Genomic DNA, 18,944 nt, shown 5'->3' with positions numbered 1-18,944 from the left:
AGAAGGTCCCAAGTTCAATCCCCGGCATCTCCAGTTAGAAGGACCAGGCAGGAGGGGATGGGAAAGACCTTGGCCTGAGACCCTGGCTTAGTGGCAGAGCCTCTGCTTGGCAGGCAAAAGGTCCCAGGTTCAATCCCCGGCATCTCCAGTTAGAAGGACCAGGCAGGAGGGGATGGGAAAGACCTTGACTGAGACCCTGGCTCAGAGGCAGAGCCTCTGCTTGGCAGGCAGAAGGTCCCAAGTTCAATCCCCGGCATCTCCAGTTAGAAGGACCAGGCAGGAGGGGATGGAAAGACCTTGGCTTGAGACCCTGGCTCAGTGGCAGAGCCTCTGCTTGGCAGGCAAAAGGTCCCAGGTTCAATCCCCGGCATCTCCAGTTAGAAGGACCAGGCAGGAGAGGATGGGAAAGACCTTGGCCTGAGACCCCGGCTCAGAGGCAGAGCCTCTGCTTGGCAGGCAGAAGGTCCCAAGTTCAATCCTCGGCATCTCCAGTTAGAAGGACCAGGCAGGAGGGGATGGGAAAGACCTTGGCCTGAGACCCTGGCTCAGTGGCAGAAGGTCCCAGGTTCAATCTTTGGGAGAGACCTGAGACCTGGAGACCTGCTGCAAGTCTGAGTAGACAAGACTGACCTTGCTGGACCAAAGATCGGATCCAGTATAAGGTAGCTTCATGTGTGTTCATGTGAATATTCCTTGGCAGGGAGTTCCATATCTGAAAAGTCCTTCTCTTGGGTTTGCAGAGTCATGTGAGACACTGTAGCATGTGTCACTGAATTCTGTTGTGCAACCTGAAGTCTTCCACTAGCTTACGTGGTTTTCCCTCCAATGAGTGCTCAGAACTGTGGTAGAGGACTCCTGATTGGTAGAAGGGAGATCCTACATGCATAATTTTGTGTCTGTGCAACATACCCTCATTTCTTGTCCTCCTTTACAGTCCCTCCCAAGCCAGCCCATCTGCAGGGTATCCAACCGCCACGGCTCCCCGAATCCATCCCTCCGCCCCCGTCACGGCCGCTCCCAGCCGACCCCCGCCTGAGCCGCAGCCCCCAGCCCAAGGATGGAGCCGGGCCGTTGTCTGCTGTGTCTTCCCTCATCGAGAAGTTTGAGAGGTGAGCATTGGGTTTTCTGCCCCGTTTTTCTCTACCTTGAGTCTCAAAGTGGCTCACAATCTCCTTCACTTCCTCTCCCCACAACAGGCTCCTTGTGAGGTAGGTTGGGCTGAGAGGGATTCCAAGAGAACTGTGACTGGCCCACAGGCACCCTGCCAACCTCCAGGCGGAACCTGGGATTCCCCTGGAATTCCAGCTCATCGCCATGACTACAGAGAGCAGTGCTTCCTGTTCTGTGGGCATAGCTGCCCTTATTGTAATGGGCATTGTCAGGCTATGGAGCTCTAGAGCTACAAGTTCCCAATTTTTTCGGTATGGTGACCCGTATGTCGAGATTTACTCGGTATGCTGGCCCCTCCAAGGTCTTTCGGTGCACAGTGGACCTTGGCATTCACCTGGTTACCTGGTTCAGTAGTTCATTTCGTACAGTGGCTAACCACTGAGTTTCTGAGAAACCAAGCAGTCTACATTGCACAAAGGGTGCCGCTGCCCCCACCATCCATTCATTCATTCATTCATTCATTCATTCATTCATTCATTCATTCATTCATTCATTCATTCATTCATTCATTCAGTTTCTATACTGCCCCTCACTATGACCTCATGGAGTAACATACACAGAGCCAGTAAAGTTGGAAAAACATACATCAAACTATTTTTTAACCGTGCAAACAGATCAAAACAGTCATAACAGTCTTAATATCGGCATCAAAATGTAACTTGGAAATATGGAACGGTAACATCATCACTTTGGAGAAGAGGAGACCATGAGCTTGGAGAGAGTTGCCTGGCAGAGATGGATCTGGTTGCTGGGAGATCTCCCATTGTTGGGGTTCAGCTGAAGGCCAGGCGAAAGAGCTCCATTATGCTGGTCCTATGGAACTGTTTAAGTCCAGTTCGGGGCTTGATCTTTTTGGGGAGCATATTCCACCAGGATGGGGCCACCGTGCAAAAGGCCCAGGCTCTTGTTGAGGCTATGAACCCCCTGCAAGAGTCATTCCGATGCAGATGGCCTTAGCCTATGGAAATTACATTCCTTTGACTGCCTGTTCCTTCTCCATTACTCTCTCGGATACCCCCTAATATTGCAAGAAATACACTCTAGTAACTCTCAGGACACCCTTTCCCTGATTGACTTATGCAATGAAGAAAAAATGCCAACTAATAGATGACATGGAAAATCCTGTTTCCATGATGAGCTCTTGGTTCCCTTAATAGAAAAAAATAATAAGGGAAAGGGCAAGGATGTTTATTGGGGTGCCTGGCCCTCGATCCACTTTGGGGCCATGATTCACAGATTGGTAAACCCAGACTGTTCACTTTCCTTCTGACATCATCCCCTCTTTACGTTAGCTAACATGTTGCAGGATTTGAAAACTTGAACTGCGCTGTTGTGTTGATCTGGAAGTGGCCAACCAGATGTTTTACCAAACAAATGGTTGATGTTGGTTTTTGAAGAAGAGTTGGTTTCTATAACCTGCATTTCACTGGCCGAAAAAGTCTCAAAGCGGCTTACAATCGCCTTCCCTTTCCTCTCCCCACCTCCTGTGAAAGAGGTGAGGCTGAGAGAGCTGGCTGCATGTGAAGAAGCAGGGAATCAAACTTTGGCTCTCCAAATTAGCAGCCACCGCTCTTAACCATGACAGGAAAGTAGGGACACATTTCAGACTCGTGCGCCGTTCCCTTCCATGCATCCAGCAGGGTTTGGTGCATGAGCGTACTTTTGCAAATGTGCCTGGTGAAGTCTCTTCCCACCACTTCTTAAAAACCCAGGTAGATCTGTGGACTGAAGGGTCTACACATGGCAAGAGAAGTCACGCCAGCCTGAAGCTCACTCCTGAGACCGGCCACATCCAAAACCCGCCCCCTCTGCCAAAGTGTGCATGAGTCAGATTGCTGTATCTCTGCGTTTTAGGCAGTGAGGAAATGCTGCCGCCGCCTGAGCCAATAGCATCCTTGGGCTTCTGGCTAGCCTCTGAGTCAGACGCTCGAATGCCAGCTTCGTTGGTTTGTCTGATCTGGCGTGTCAGTTGTTAATATTCTATTTTTAGACTTGGCTGCTAGTTCTGTTGGGGCTGGTTTCCCCAGGACGGTGCATTTCCCTTTCCAAGTGGCGGAGTAGAACCGGCCGCTTTGATTCCTGATCCCATATCATAGGATCGTAGAATAACAGAGTTAGAATTGAGCCTCTGGGTCATCTAATCCAGGGGTAGTCAACCTGTGGTCCTCCAGATGTCCATGGACTACATTTCCCATGAGCCCCTGCCAGCGTTTGCTGGCAGGGGCTCATGGGAATTGTAGTCCATGGACATCTGGAGGACCACAGGTTGACTGCCCCTGATCTAGTCCAACCCCGGCAAAAATACCCTGTCTGTCAGAATTCTAGACTTGTAGACAAGTAAACTTCTATTTTGGAAAGTTTCTTTATTCTCAAGCAAAAGCATCCAACAACGAAAATAGTCAGAACTGGGGTTACACGCAGGGAATCACATATATAAAACGTAGGAACATCCCCATCACCTGGGAAGGTGATGACTCAGGTTTCAAGATGAGACAAAACATTCAGCTATTCAGGGTGCCAGGCACAGGGCGCCAGGCTAAGGGAGTACACCCTCCCAGCAGCATGTTGTGGGAAGCAGAGGCCATAACGATGCACATGGCCTTGAGGAGTGAAAGGAGCCAGCATAGCAGAGACCAGACAAAATGGACAGCTTCAAACATCAATCACTGAACCTAATTAAACTCATGCCAGAATATCTAGGATTCTGACACGATCGCTCATCCACTGTCACCTGCCACCCCTTTGAACCTTTACAGCATCAGCCTCTCCATCAGATGGCTCTCCAGCCTCTGTTTAAACATTTCCAAAGATATCTACTTCCCACTTCCCAGAAAGATTGAGGAGGGCCTTAAAGGTAAAGGTATCCCCTGTGCAAGCACCGGGTCATGTCTGACCCTTGGGGTGACGCCCTCCAGCGTTTTCTTGGCAGACTCAATACGGGGTGGTTTGCCAGTGCCTTCCCCAGTCATTAGCGTTTTACCCTCCAGCAAGCTGGGTACTCATTTTACCCACCTCGGAAGGATGGAAGGCTGAGTCAACCTTGAGCCGGCTGCTGGGATTGAACTCCCAGCCTCATGGGCAGAGCTTTCAGACTGCATGCCTGCTGCCTTAACACTCTGCGCCACAAGAGGCTCTCAATTGTAAGGGTGGCATTTTGGAAAATAAATATTTTGCACAGGGAGAGTTTCTAGAGAGAGAGAGACCTGGAGACATTTTATGCTAGTAGAAGCCTCTTCTTTGAATGATTTTATCATCTTATAGTCCCTGTTACAACATTGTATTAGTGCCTTTAAATGTCCTGCTAGAGGCCATGGCAACAGCGCTCTGAGCTACTGCAGGTCAAGAAAGGCTGTGGTGGTGGTGGAGATAATGGGCGGGCCCAAAGAGAAGGTGGGGGGCCCAAAGGTGGGAAGGATATAAAGGCCTGGGGGTGCATCATGGCGGGCAGATACGGGCCCTGTCTTCTCTAAACCTCGAACCAGCCCTCAGCCTGAGTGAATCCTAACATGTGTATGTTTTTCTCCTCTCATATCTTCCAGGGAACCCATAATCCTCACTGTAGAGCAGCCCCCTTCGCCGTGTCCCAGCCTCGATCTCCCGACCCCCGAGGCAGGTTCCATGGAGCCCTCCCTGGATCGCCCGGCGTCGCTGGAATCGGCCGAATTGGCTCACAAGCTCTTGGACCTCCTGGCGCTGGAGGGGGGGCAGGAGGCCGTGGGGAGCGCGGCCTGCCTGCCCTCTCACGATGGGGGGAAGCTGGCCAACAGGGACAGCGGCATCGACAGCATCAGCTCGCCGTCCAATAGCGAGGAGATCTGCTTTGGGGGCGACGAGGGAGTGGTCGAGGGAGCGGGGGCCCCTCCTCCCGTGGCCGCCATCAAGCGCCGCTCCACACGGGACTCCGAAGGGGACAGCGACATGGACGACGGGAGCGGGGACGAGGCGGAGCTTCTGCCGGAACTCCCGCCCCCCCAGGCTGAAAGGCAGGACTCCGAGGAGGTGAGAGGGCCAAGGCTGCGGCCCCCAAGCAGCGGGCTGACCCTCTTCCTCAAGTGGGGGCCCCGTTGCCAGGTTCCTTCATTTGTCATTAGGTGACCCTGGGCTGGGCCCTCTTTCTCGGGTGAACATACCTCACTGAATTGTTTTGAGGGGAAGAAGAACATGAAAAGCTAAGAATAGCCCTGCTGGACCAGACCAATGGTCCATCTCTGGCTCACTGGAGGATCCTCTGCTTGGCATGTAGAAGGTCCCTGGTTCAATCCTCGGCATCTCCAGCTGAAAGGACCAGGCAGGAGGGGATGGGAAAGACCTTGGCCTGAGACCCTGGCTCAGTGGCAAAGCCTCAGCTTGGCAGGCAGAAGGTTCCAGGTTCGATCCCCGGAATCTCCAGTAGAAAGGACCAGGCAGGAAGGGATGGGAAAGACCTCAGTCTGAGACCAGTGGAAGACCCTATGCTTAGTATGCGAAAGGTCCCAGGTTCGATCCCTGGCAACTCCAGTTAAAAAAGGCCTGAGAGCCCAGAGAGCTGCTGCCAGCCTGAGTAGACAAGAATGATATTTGATGGTCTGATTTAGTACAAGTCAGCTTTCTTTGTGTGTGTGTTCATTCATGTATGTGCGTAGTCCAATATTCTGTCTCACAGTGGCCAAACTGTTTAACAACAGGGTATAGAGGCTGAGTGTGGTGGTTAAGAGCAGCAGCCTGTAATCTGGTGAGCTGGGTTTGCTTCCACTCTCCTCCACATGCAGCTGGCTGGGTGACCTTGGACCAGTCGGAGTTCATCTCACTTAGCAGTTCTGTCAGAGCTCTCTCACCCCCACCTACTTTACAGGGTGCCTGTTGTCGGGAGAGGAAGGGAAGGTGATTATAAACTGCTTTGATACTCCCATTTGGTAGTGCAAAGCAGGGTATAAAGACCAACTCTTCTTCATATTTAGTGGCAGAGTGCGCTGGAAGGGGTAGGGTATTAATTAAAGGAAAATAACATTTTAAAAGTTGTTAAAACACTTTACGTGCACCGTGGTGGAAGGAACATGTATTTTTCATCCACCGCCTGTGATAACTTCAAGCTAGGGAGGCTGTAGAAATGTTGACTGTGAAAACATTTCTCAGCCTGTCTCGTCACAAGCGGCTGACCCATCTGGACAAGCAGGGGATGTGGGATACAGTCCCAGCAGAGAACAGAAATGATCCCATATGGCAGTGGTCCCCAACCCCCAGTCCGGGGACCGGTCCCGGTCCGTTGATCAGTCGGTACTGGGCTGCAGCTCCTCATCATCCTCCTCCCCGGCTGCTGCCTCTGGGGCTGCCCTCCCACTCTGCCACCGGCTCACCTTTGGTGCTCTCCAGTGGCCGCTATGGCTGGGGCTCCCCCTCGGTGTGGCACTGCGCAGCTGCTGCTGGCAGCGCCCCCTAGTGGGCAGCGGGAAGTCAGGGGCACTGGCAGGAAAGCAAGTGGAGCAGGGGATCAGGCTGCAGCGGTGACATCCGTCGGCAAAAGACTACCCCCCCCCAGGCGTCAGTAAAATTGTCAAGCCTTGACCGGTCCCCGGTGATAAAAAGGTTGGGGACCACTGCCATGTAGGACATCCCAAGCGTATGGTTGAGGCCATGGGGAGCCCTGGAGTTTCCATCAGTGGATCCCTCCGCGTTGGTACATCTGGATCCTTGCTGCCAATGAGGAAGTGCTCTTGGCCCTCTATAGTTGGACAGGTGGGGGGCTAGAACTTTGTATCGCCATCTTTTTAATGCTTAGTGTTAATGTCAATTTTAATGGGTTTTAATGGGGTCATACTGGTTTTTAGCATTCTACTGTGAACCGCCTGCGAGTCTGAATGGAATGCAAGCGGTATATAAATACAAAAATAAATCAATAAATCCTGAAATGAAGTGTAAGGTTTGATAGGTTTCTACTGTAAATTATTTTTTTAATCTGCTCTATTCCTCCCATCGATAGATGACCGTTCCACAGAAGGTTTTTCGAATCGCCAACGAACTCCTCCAAACGGAAAAGGCCTACGTGTCCCGTCTGTACCTGCTGGACCAGGTAAATAGGATGCTCAGGAGAGCCCAGCCATGGCCGCTTCAGGGAAGGTGTGAAACCTAGTCACGGAACAGCCGCAATTAAGTGTGATGCTCCATTTAGGTTAGGTTAGGGGAAATACTACCTGCATTTAAATGTTGCATTTCATGCCTTCATGGGGAAAAATGGTTTATAACAAAACATGCTTTTAAATGGATGCATGTATGATTCCACCAATTTGCTACGTGCAACGATAAGTAATCTTATTAGTTCTTCAGAAGAAGCAAACGCATCCTCCCACACTGTGAGACGGCGCAGTGAGGGGCGGTATATAGATCAAATGACTAAATAATATATTAATTAGAAGAAGAGAAGAGATGGTTCTTATATGCCGCTTTTCTCTACCCGAAAGAGGCTCAAAGCGGCTTACATTTGCCTTCCCTTTCCTCTCCCCACAACAGACACCCTGCGAGGGAGGGGAGGCTGAGAGAGCCCTGAGATTACTGAAGAAGAAGAGTTGGTTCTTATATGCCGCTTTTCTCTACCCAAAGGAGTCTCAAAGTGGCTTCCATTTGCCTTCCTTTCCTCTCCCCACAACAGACACCCTGCGAGGGAGGGGAGGCTGAGAGAGCCCTGAGATTACTGAAGAAGAAGAGTTGGTTCTTATATGCCGCTTTTCTCTACCCAAAGGAGTCTCAAAGTGGCTTCCATTTGCCTTCCCTTTCCTCTCCCCACAACAGACACCCTTTGAGGGAGGTTCTAAACACATCCTAAGGGAATGGAAGAAAGCTAACACAGACCAATTTCTGTATATTCTAATGCAGAATCCAAGGCAAGGCAGGGCGAAATTCTTGTGTAGAATCCAAAAGGCAAGGCCGGACCAGGCAGTTCCTGTTTCACTAAACTTTTTGCTTTTTCTCATGCCAGCATGCTCTGACTGGTGCAGCCAAGCTCACAGCACCTCAGATTGCAAACCGAAAGTTTCAAACAACGTGTTTCACGAAACAAGACATATTTAGAATTTTCCTAGGAAGTCCAAAGGGAGACAGATTTGAAAGGACTTTGCTGCACAATTGTGACAAGCTTTTTTTCCTGCCTGACTAAACCAGCATCTCTTTTGCAAACCGCATCCTACCCACCAAAGCTCGCTAGCAGGGCTGTTGTGCTGTCCTGGAACCCATGCACCCTTGACCTCATGGGTCTTATTGTGCTGGAGCCTGCAACCTTTTAAATCTGTGGGCACCTTTTGGAATTCTGCCACGGGGAGAGGGACGAAATCACAAACTGGCCACCGCAAGAGACAAAGCCAGCCACAAAACACCAGGGAGTGAGGTTGTATATATAACAAGTGGAAACTCTTCAGCATTGTAGGCGGAAGGTTCATTTAACAAGATACACAGGCAATCAGAAGACTTACTAGGCTAAAGCCCCACCCACTTTTTAAAAGTGGGCACCAGGAAAGTTGTAGGCAGGTGCCATTGCCCCCACATTGGGAACCTGTGTCCTAGCTTCGTGTAGTGGTTAGGAGTGCGGACTTCTGATCTGTAGAGCCGGACATGATTCCCTGCTCCTCCTCCACATGCAGCCAGCTGGGTGACCTTGGGCTAGTCACAGCACTGATGAAGCTGTTCTGACCAAGCAGGAATATCAGGGCTCTCTCAGCCTCACCCACCTCACAGGGGGTCTGTTGTGGGGAGAGGAAAGGGAAGGTGACTGTAAGCCGCTTTGAGACTCCTTTGGGTAGAGAAAAGTGGCATATAAGAACCAGCTCTTCCTCTATGATATCAGGGCTCCCTCAGCCTCACCTACCTCACAGGGTGTCTGTTGTGGGGAGAAGAAAAAGGAAGGTGATTATAAGCTGCTTTGAGACTCCTTTGGGTAGAGAAAAGCGGCATATAAGAACCAACTCTTCTTCTTCTTCAGTAATAGCAGGGCTCTCTCAGCCTCCCCTCCCTCACAGGGTGTCTGTTGTGGGGAGAGGAAAGGGAAAGCGACTGTAAGCTGCTTTGAGATTCCTTCTGGTAGAGAAAAGCGCCATACAAGTACCAACTCTTCTTCTTCTAGAGAAGACTAGGGTAGGGGAGGTGGGTGCTGAACCGCTAGTCCCTCCCTTTGACAGAGGTCCTCCTCAACTCCAAGGCCAAGCTGCCTCCCCCCTGTTACTGACCCCCCTTCCTTCCTCCTAGGTCTTCTGTGCCCGTCTGCTGGAAGAAGCCCGCAGCCGAAACTCCTTCCCGGCTGAAGTGGTCCTGGGCATTTTCGCCAACATCTGCTCCATCTACTGCTTCCACCAGCAGTTCCTGCTCCCGGAACTGGAGAAGCGCATGGAAGAATGGTGAGGACATGGATCAGGGCGATTCTCACACCTGTGCAAATGCAAAGGCAGCAGAAGCTACTGTTCTCTCTGAACTGCCGACGCAGGATGCCTTGCTCAGCAGCAGTTCGGAGCTGCGCCCGGTCTAGCACTGCCCATTGCTCATTTTAAGGTGACAGCGGTCGTATTTCCTCAAGATGCAAACTGTCCTGCTCAGCAGGGTAAAAGAATGAGAGGCAACACCGAGTGGAACCTTCCTTTTCCCCTCCCTTGTCCTGCTCTCACCAAGCAAAATTATAATAATAGTACGGCTCAGCTGGGAGATGGGAAGCAGACCTTTAGATTCTTGACTGACTTTGCATGCAAAATCTTTGTTACGTCATTTTAGAAGCCAGGGGCTCAAAAGTATGGATCTCTTTAATTCTTGGGAATCCCTGAGCAATTGTTCAGACCAGAATCCCCTTGGAGCAATCAGTTGGTCTTTGCTACTGGATCCCGGATGGTCTCCTGCTCTTTTCTGTTACTACTCGGTGAATGAGAGAGCTCACCTGCTTTCTTGAGTTGCAGTCCAGACATTGCAATGAACCCTGATTTGTTGTAGAGAGCCAGCTTGGTGTGGTGGTTAGGAGCGCCGAGTTCTAATCTAGTGAGCCAAGCATGATTCCCCACTCCTCCTCCACGTGCAGCCAGCTGGGTGACCCTGGGCTCGCCACTGCACTGAGAAAGCTGTTCAGACCGAGCAGGAATATCAGGGCTCTCTCAGGCTCACCTCCCTCACAGGGTGTCTGTTGTGGCAAGAGGAAAGGGAAGGAGACTGGAAAAGCAGCTTATAAGAACCAACTCTTCTTCTTCTTCAGTAGTATTGGGGCTCTCTCAGCCTCACCTCCCTCACAGGGTGTCTGTTGCAAATCACTTGCAAACATTGAAATCCTGGTTCGCTGTAAACCAACAAGCGCTGGTTCGTCAAGATATTCTCCTGGGCTCTGCAGCCAACTGGGGTTTGATCAAACTGCGGTTTGTAGGTCATAGTTTGTTACGAACACAGTTGACTGCCTTGGGGCTTTCTATTGTTAAGGCTGTCTTCCTAACCTGCTTTGACTTCTGCCTCACAGGGACCAACACCCTCGCATTGGCGATATCCTGCAGAAACTGGCTCCCTTCCTCAAGATGTACGGCGAATATGTCAAGAACTTTGATCGCGCCATGGAGCTGGTGAACACCTGGATGGAACGCTCCGTGCAGTTCAAGGGCATTATCCATGAAGTGCAGGTAGGTTGACTCAGAGCCTCTCAAACACTTCCCCCAGCTTCAAATATCAAACTACATAGCAACCTTGGACTTTCTTGGACCCAAGCACTAACCAAGGCCTTGGACTTTCTTGGACCCAAGCACTAACCAAGGCTGATGCTTCTTAGCTTCTGAAGTCTGACCATCTCAGGTTGGCCTGGGCCATCCAGGTCAGGGAGTTTTATACAGGTGGGGAACAATATTGGTTTGAGGGGGTCAGAATGGTCCTTTCGTGGCCAAATTAAGATCCCAACAGAGCCTGAGGTTGCTGCTTGAGGGAGCCTTGCCCTCTGCTCTTCCTAGTTCACTGGGTCAGGGGCAGAGGCTTCCACACCCGAAGGGAAATCAGGACAGGCAGCTCTCTTCAGGGCTCTGTGTATTGCAGCGAGAAGAGATCTGTGGGAACCTGACTCTGCAACATCACATGCTGGAGCCAGTCCAGCGGATCCCTCGCTACGAGCTGCTGCTGAAGGATTATCTCCTCAAGCTGCCCCAGGACTCGCCCGACTGCAAAGATGCTCAGAGTAAGTGTAAGATGTCATAGTCCCATTGTATACGGCACTGGTCAGACCACACCTGGAGTACTGTGTGCAGTTCTGGAGGCCTCACTTCAAGAAGGACGTAGATAAAATTGAAAGGGTACAGAGGAGAGCGACAAAGATGATCTGGGGCCAAGGGACCAAGCCCTATGAAGATAGGTTGAGGGACTTGGGAATGTTCAGCCTGGAGAAAAGGAGGTTGAGAGGGGACATGATAGCCCTCTTTAAGTATTTGAAAGGTTGTCACTTGGAGGTGGCAGGATGCTGTTTCTGTTGGCTGCAGAGGAGAGGACACGCAGTAATGGGTTTAAACTTCAAGTACAACGATATAGGCTAGAAATCAGGAAAAAGAATTTCACAGAGTAGTTCAGCAGTGGAATAGGCTGCCTAAGGAGGTGGTGAGCTCCCCCTCACTGGTAGTCTTCAAGCAAAGGTTGGATACACACTTTTCTTGGATGCTTTAGGATGCTTTGGGCTGATCCTGCGGGTGGGATTAGATGGCCTGCATGGCCCCTTCCAACTCTAGGACTCTATGATTCTAACCCTGGTGGGGGAGGGGGAAGCAGAGCAGAGAAGGCAGTGATATTTGGTATTCTTGGTACTTGGGGAGGCCACAGTGGGAGGGCTTCTGGAGTTTTGGCCCTGCTGGGGGACCACCTGCTGGCCCCTGAGTTTTGACCACTATGTGACACAGAGTGTTGGACTGGAGGGGGCCATTGGCCTGATCCAACAGAGCTTTGGACTTGCACAATCTAACTCCTGCCGATGTTTGTGTCTGGCGTTTTGGCGTCTAGCTCAGTAAGAGAGCACGGCAGAGTCGGGCCTGTCGAGTTCACCTCCCTTTCTCTCCTCCCCATGCTCAGAATCCCTCGAACTCATTGCAACTGCTGCTGAGCACTCGAACGCCGCCATCCGCAAAATGGTAAGAGCTGACTGATTCCTCGATACTGACGGTATATTGCATTGAGATCTCGCTCCTTTCCCAGGATGGGCTTACCTGGGCGTTTCCTTCACCCTCCTTGATCCTTGTCGCAACCTTTTGGGGCTGGTTAGATCGAGAGGCGAGGACAAGTTGTCCAGAGGTGGCTAAGCGCCACAGCCTCCCTGCTCTCCGTCCACATGCTACCCAGGGTGCAGTTCTCTGTTCAACGTCTGACTGTGACCCTCTCTAGGAGAGAATGCACTCACTGCTGAAGGTTTATGAACTGCTTGGAGGAGAGGAGGACATCGTGAATCCCACCAACGAGCTCATCAAGGAAGGCCACATCCTGAAGCTCTCGGCGAAGAATGGGACCACGCAAGACCGCTACTTGATCCTGGTGAGAGGCCGGGGAGGAATTCCCCACCCCACCCCTTCAAAAGCTTTCCTAACTGAGGAGAAATGTGGAAGGAGTCTTTCTGCTTTGTATGGTTGCATTGTCAACTCTCTTTATCAGCCAGGTTTGACACAAAGGGTTGGACTGGAGGGGCCATTGGCCTGATTCAACATGGCTGCACTTATGTTCTCATGTCGGGGGCAGTGATTCTCTGTCTTCTTGGTTATTGGAGGCCCACAATGGGAGGACTTCTGGAGTTCTGGTCCCACTGATGGACCTCCTGATGGCCCCTGAGTTTTGGCCACTGTGTAACACAGATTGTTGGACTGGGTTGGTCATTGGCCTGATCCAACATGGCTTCTCTTATGTTCTCATGTCGGGATGCTCTGTATGCTTTGTGCTTGGGTGGCAACAGTGGGAGGGCTTCTGGAGATTTGGTCCTGCTGGTGGACCTTCTGATTGTTTGTGAGTTTTGGCCACTGCAACACAAAATGGTGGACTGGATGGGCCACTGGCCTGATCCCACCAGGCTCCTTATGTCTGGGGCAGGGATGCTCTGTACTCATGGTGCTTGGGGAGCAGCAGTGGGGGGGCTTCTGGAGTTCTGGCTCTGCTGCTGGACCTCCTCATGGCCCCTGGGTTTTGGCCACTGTGTGACACAGAGTGTTGGACTAGATGGGCCACTGGCCTGATCCAACATGGCTTCTCATACATCTGGGGCAGGGATGCTCTGTATTCATGGTGCTTGAAGTGCAACAGTTGGTGGGCTTCTGGAGTTCTGGCCCTGCTGGTGGACCTCCTCGTGGCCCCTGGGTTTTGGCTGCTGTGGGACACAGAGGGTTGGATTGGAGGTGCCATTGGCCTGATCGAACATGGCTTCTCTTGCATTCTTTTTGGGTCCAGTTCAACGATCGTTTGCTGTATTGCGTGCCAAAGCTGCGTCTCATCGGACAGAAGTTTGGCGTCCGCGCTCGGATAGACATGGATGGGATGGAGGTAAGTGAAGGGGGAGGGACAGAAGATCACTTCCTGGGAGACGCTTTAAAGTTGGGAGCATATAATTAATCTGGGGAAAGAAACTGGGCTAACCCAGGACTCCTGTTTCATCTCCTGTGCGGGGAAATAGAAAACAAAATTATACATTTGGGCCAGATGTTTGGATATAGGTGACACAAGTGGTGTCTGTGGGTGGTGGCCATCATCTGGTGACTCACGAATGGGTGAAACCAAGCCACAGAAACACACATTATCTCAGGAGATATAGGAAAAAAAACAGCAGTGTTGGATCAGCAAGGATTGATTCACACATGCTAGTTGTTCCTTGGAACGATGGTTGACCGAATGCACGTGTGAACCACCTCTGTGTCTCCATCTCTCCTCCTCTGCAGCTGAAAGAGACCAGCAGCCTCAACGTGCCCCGGACCTTTCTTGTTTCGGGGAAACAGCGATCCCTCGAGCTCCAGGCCAGGTAACATCAGCCATCCCAGGTGCTTCTCTTAGCCCTGATCCAAGCACAAGGATTTGTTGCCCCAATCATTTTTACCTGCTTTCCTTGTCTCCCATTGGCTCACCCAGTAGTAACTCTTTGTTTCCCTCCAATTGCTTCTCCCTGTTTCTTCCAGACCCCTCAAGTTAGGCTTACTGGCCTGTGCCTCTCAGAATCCACCATCATTATTACTATTACTATTACTATTACTATTACTATTACTATTACTATTACTATTACTATTACTATTACTATTACTATTACTATTACTATTACTATTACTATTCATAGAATCATAGAATCATAGAATCATAGAATCATAGAGTTGGAAGGGGCCATACAGGCCATCTAGTCCAACCCCCTGCTCAACGTAGGATCAGCCCTAAGCATCCTAAATTACTATTACTATTACTATTACTATTACTATTACTATTACTATTACTATTACTATTACTATTACTATTACTATTCATAGAATCATAGAATCATAGAGTTGGAAGGGGCCATACAGGCCATCTAGTCCAACCCCCTGCTCAACGCAGGATCAGCCCTAAGCATCCTAAATTACTATTACTATTACTATTACTATTACTATTACTATTACTATTACTATTACTATTACTATTACTATTACTATTACTATTACTGTGCCCTTCTTTGCCTATTCAAACTCTGCCAATTTGACGATATCCCCCTATCATGAAGGACACCACGAAATCTATAGACCTTCTACCGTTAGATTTGAGTCCAGGAGCACCCTGGACCATCAAGTTATTCCGGGTACACACTTTGGAGAACCCAAACTCTCTTTGTTTGGGACCTTTAAAAAAAAGGAGCTTTGATTCTCAGAAGTTTGTTTCCCCAAAATCATTGAGGTGCCACTGGAGTCAAATCACGCCCAACCCACGCTCTTTCATTGCATGACATCGTTGCCCTACTGCCCCTAGAGAGGCTATTCAGGCCATTTTGAAAATGTACTTGTCCGGGTTCTAGCCCTAAAGCGTGGGTGAATTTTTTGTCGTTCTTTAGGACTGAAGAGGAGAAGCGAGATTGGATCCAGGTAACTGCCCGCCTGTCTCACCTGCCCCTGTCTCTTACCTGCCTCTGTCGCCTGCAGCTCCTGTGATTGCTCCCAATTTTTAACTTCCAGTGCACAAAGCAGGATCCCGAGACTGTGCCTGCAGCCCTACATAGATAAGTTTCTGGCAGTCCAATAAAGAAAGGAGGGTGCCCAGGAGAAAAAAAGAGCAAGCATTCTGCAGCACTTTTAAACACTGACTAAATTTGTGGCAGGGCAGGGGCTTCTGTGAGTCACGGCTCACGTCTTCAGATACCAAGAGGGGTAATAGTGTGGGTCTGTCCTCAGCAGCAGAGAAGAGCCAAAGAGCCAAAGACTTAACACAGTTTGTGGAAGGGGAGGAGATTTCGGGAGTCACAGCCCATGCCTTCAGATACCAAGAGGGGTTGCCGTGCTAGACTGCCTGGAGCAGCAGAAAAGAGCTGCTGAATATATTGGTATTAATATATACCAATATAATTGGTAATAATATAATTGGTAATAATATGTGTGGCTTGCCCAGGTCAGGTAACTTGAAGGAGGTCTACGTCTGGTGGCCAGTTTGGTGTAGTGGTTAGGAGCGCGGACTTCTAATCTGCTGAGCCGGGTTTGATTCCCTGCTCCCCCACATGCAGCCAGCTGGGTGAACTTGGGCTGGTCACAGCAGTGATAAAGCTGTTCTGACCGAGCAGGAATATCGGGGCTCTCTCAGCCTCACCCACCCCACAGGGTGTCTGTTGTGCGGAGAGGAAAGGGAAAGCGACTGTAAGCTGCTTTGAGACTTCTTTGGGTAGGGAAAAGCAGCATATAAGAACCAACTCTTCTTCTTCTACACAGATCTGGGGCTTTACACAAGTGAGGGAGAGAGAAAGAGGTTGAAAAGTCAGGGGAAGCTGAGCAAGTGTTTGGGGAAGGGGACGAAGAGCTGACCTTTTACCCCACTGAATAGGAACTGGGGCTGGCGGGAACGGTGAGCACAGGGATTCCCCCACGGACGCACGTCCTTTTCCTCCTCGCCTCTCCCCACTCAAAGGAGCCCGGGACTCGGCTTCCCTTCTCGGTTCAGAGATGTGTTTGTCTGTGGCCTGCCAACGCCTTGTTGTTCAAAACCAGGCGATCCAGGCGACGATCCAGAAGCACGAGCAGACCCTGGAGACGTTCAAGCAGCTGATCAGCGAGGACGAAACGCCGCCCAATTCTCCTGTGAGTCCCTGCCGGGCGCATGCATGGATCTGTGCTTGTGTGTGTGAGCTCGTGCTGTCATAAAGAGCTTGCAACTTGTGCTAGAGCCTGGCTGAGCTTAAGGGGTTTCCAGAGCCCTCAGAATCCTGTGGCATTCAAGGGCCTTGCGGGGTTCTGTGCCTTCCAAGGGCGATTGAAGACCTTCCTGGGGCTCTCCCATCTAATCCAGAGAAAGATGACTTGCGGCACTTTTTTGGTAGGCTTAGCCTTTGGGGAGGGCAGTATATAAATATAACCAGGGGCCAAGCCCATTGCATTCAGGAATACAATGTGTGCTAGATTGGGGGTGGGTGGAAGAACTATTTGGAAGGCCTCCCCCTCCCCTCAAGACCTGGAAAGGCTGCAGGATGGAGGCCCCCAGGAAGGGAACTCACTGGCAGGGGCAGCTCTCACGCAGCAGGGATCTGCAGCCTCCGAGCCTCGGGGGGAAGTGGAAGGAGGAGGGGGTGGTCGTGAGTGGGGGACGGAAGGCGATTGGCTGGCCGCTGGACAGACAGGCAAGCCGGTTGGAGGAGGAGGCACTCAGGGGCGGGACAGCTGCCCTGAGTGGGTGTTAAGTGCTGAGTGGCATTTAAGCCATGAGACCAGCTCCTCCTCCAAGGCCTTACCAGAAATATTAAGTGGAACAGATAAATCAATAAATATTGACCTTCTTGTCTCTCTGCTCTGCCGCTAGGGGTGTGAGCTGGGGCGGAGGGCGCCCACGCCGATCCGGGAGAAGGAGGTGACCATGTGCATGCAGTGCAAGGAGCCCTTCAACGCCCTTACCAAGCGGAGACACCACTGCCGTGCCTGTGGCCACGTGAGTGTCAGGATGGGGTGAGACGGGCCCGCAGCTCCTCTCGGCCACGCCCGCCTGGTTTCGTGTCCCCAGGAAGAAAGTCAAGAGAGGCATCTGACGGCCAGACCAGATTAATCTGCACGTCACTTGAAAATATATATATATATTCAAAAACACACCACACATTACTATTATGAAAAGTGTCCATTTTTATTTATTTAGAGGTTTATATACTCCTCTTCTCAGTAGTTCCTATAAATTAGCTATTTGTTACTTGTTAACTCACCACCACTCAACACTCAGCCAGCTTGGTGTGGTGGTTAGGAGCGCGGGTTTGATTCCCTGCTCCCCCACATGCAGCCAGCTGGGTGAACTTGGGCTGGTCACAGCAGTGATAAAGCTGTTCTGACCGAGCAGGAATATCGGGGCTCTCTCAGCCTCACCTCCCTCACAGGGTGTCTGTTGTGGGGAGAGGAAAGGGAACACAACTGTAAGCTGCTTTGAGCCTCCTTTGGGTAGAGGAAAGCGGCATATAATAACCAACTCTTCTTCTTCTTCTGCCGCCATCTTACAGGTCGTCTGTGGAAAATGTTCCGAGTTCCGGGCTCGCCTGGTCTATGACAACAACCGGCCGAACCGCGTCTGCTCTGACTGCTACACGACGCTCCAGGGCTCTCCGGCCAGTCCTGCCCCGCACCCCAATACACCTCAGCGCCGGAGATCCATTCTGGAGGTGAGACTGCTGACGGGAAGGGGCTGCCCTGCGAACCCCCGCTGAGAGGTGTGCAACTTCTTCGGAAAGTGGGTAGCTTCCTGCCTTGGGGGGCCTTTGAGTTTCGAAAGGATTTCCTTGGCCTCACTCAGCTTCTGGCATCCTCATGCAGAATCTTTGCAACGTTCCCCGTCCTTGTGGTTCTTCTGCTGTTTTCTCCTGGGGAGCCTTCTTGCAATGTTGCCCTTTAAAATGAGATGCTGACTTTCCAGCTGAGGGGAATGGAGGTGTTTGCCACTGGCTTTCCATAAGCACATGCCTGAGATGTGGAAAAGATGTCCGACAGGGGTCCTCAGCCTTTTTGAGCCTGTGGGCCCATTTGGAATTCCAATACGGTGTGGTGAAGACAGCCACAAAATGGCTGCCACTGGAGGCGGAGCCATTTACAAAATGGCTACCAGAGGAGGCAGGACTAATCAAAACATGGCAGGTACTAAGGTTATACTTTTCTAATAGTAACTATTTGGCATTTCAGACAGAAGTATTGTTTAATGGGATGCCTTTTAATCTGCCCACTCCTCAAACAACAGAAGTACACAAAGAAAATAACAGCAAAAAAAAGTTTGTGTGTACATAAATATTTGCAATAATACAATAATATATAAATCATAAATTATGTATCCTGTTTATTACCCAGTCCTTGGAATTCAAAGGAAAAAAAATCTCTATAATGCAAGATGAACAGGATTAGCCAAATATCAGCATGGATTAGCCAAACAGGATTAGCCAAATATACATCCCTTTTCCTTTGGGTTCAAAGGCCTGGATAAGGCCTGGTTTTTATTTTTGTTTTTTGCTTTTTAAATCTGCCCAGCCAGTCAGAATCCCTGCTAGGCAAACGTCCCACCTAGCCCCACCCTCTTTCTACAAGCACTTGGTGAGAGCCCTGGAGCTCATGGGCACTGTGCTCAGGACCTCTGATGCAGAAAGCTGCATCCCTTGCAGAATTCATCTTTTA

At 50.6% G+C, this 18,944-nt stretch overlaps 1 protein-coding gene across 1 annotated transcript in view; it reads left to right on the top strand.

The window, feature by feature from the left end:
• Positions 1-18,944, top strand: part of FGD1 (FYVE, RhoGEF and PH domain containing 1) — a 63,192-nt gene that overhangs the window by 38,967 nt on the left and 5,281 nt on the right. The window contains exons 3-16 of the mRNA XM_077329589.1: positions 935-1,109; positions 4,710-5,169; positions 7,127-7,216; positions 9,379-9,527; positions 10,619-10,775; positions 11,179-11,317; positions 12,196-12,254; positions 12,505-12,651; positions 13,552-13,644; positions 14,037-14,116; positions 15,164-15,194; positions 16,305-16,394; positions 17,110-17,235; positions 17,789-17,947. Coding sequence (XP_077185704.1) covers positions 935-1,109; positions 4,710-5,169; positions 7,127-7,216; positions 9,379-9,527; positions 10,619-10,775; positions 11,179-11,317; positions 12,196-12,254; positions 12,505-12,651; positions 13,552-13,644; positions 14,037-14,116; positions 15,164-15,194; positions 16,305-16,394; positions 17,110-17,235; positions 17,789-17,947 — 1,955 coding nt within the window. The remainder of the gene's footprint in view (positions 1-934; positions 1,110-4,709; positions 5,170-7,126; positions 7,217-9,378; positions 9,528-10,618; positions 10,776-11,178; positions 11,318-12,195; positions 12,255-12,504; positions 12,652-13,551; positions 13,645-14,036; positions 14,117-15,163; positions 15,195-16,304; positions 16,395-17,109; positions 17,236-17,788; positions 17,948-18,944) is intronic.

This window comes from Paroedura picta, chromosome 3, assembly GCF_049243985.1.
Source record: "Paroedura picta isolate Pp20150507F chromosome 3, Ppicta_v3.0, whole genome shotgun sequence".
In the NCBI taxonomy this organism is placed as follows: Eukaryota; Metazoa; Chordata; class Lepidosauria; order Squamata; family Gekkonidae; genus Paroedura; species Paroedura picta.
Note: the sequence above shows the minus strand (reverse complement) of the source record. Positions and strands in the feature narration are given on the sequence as shown.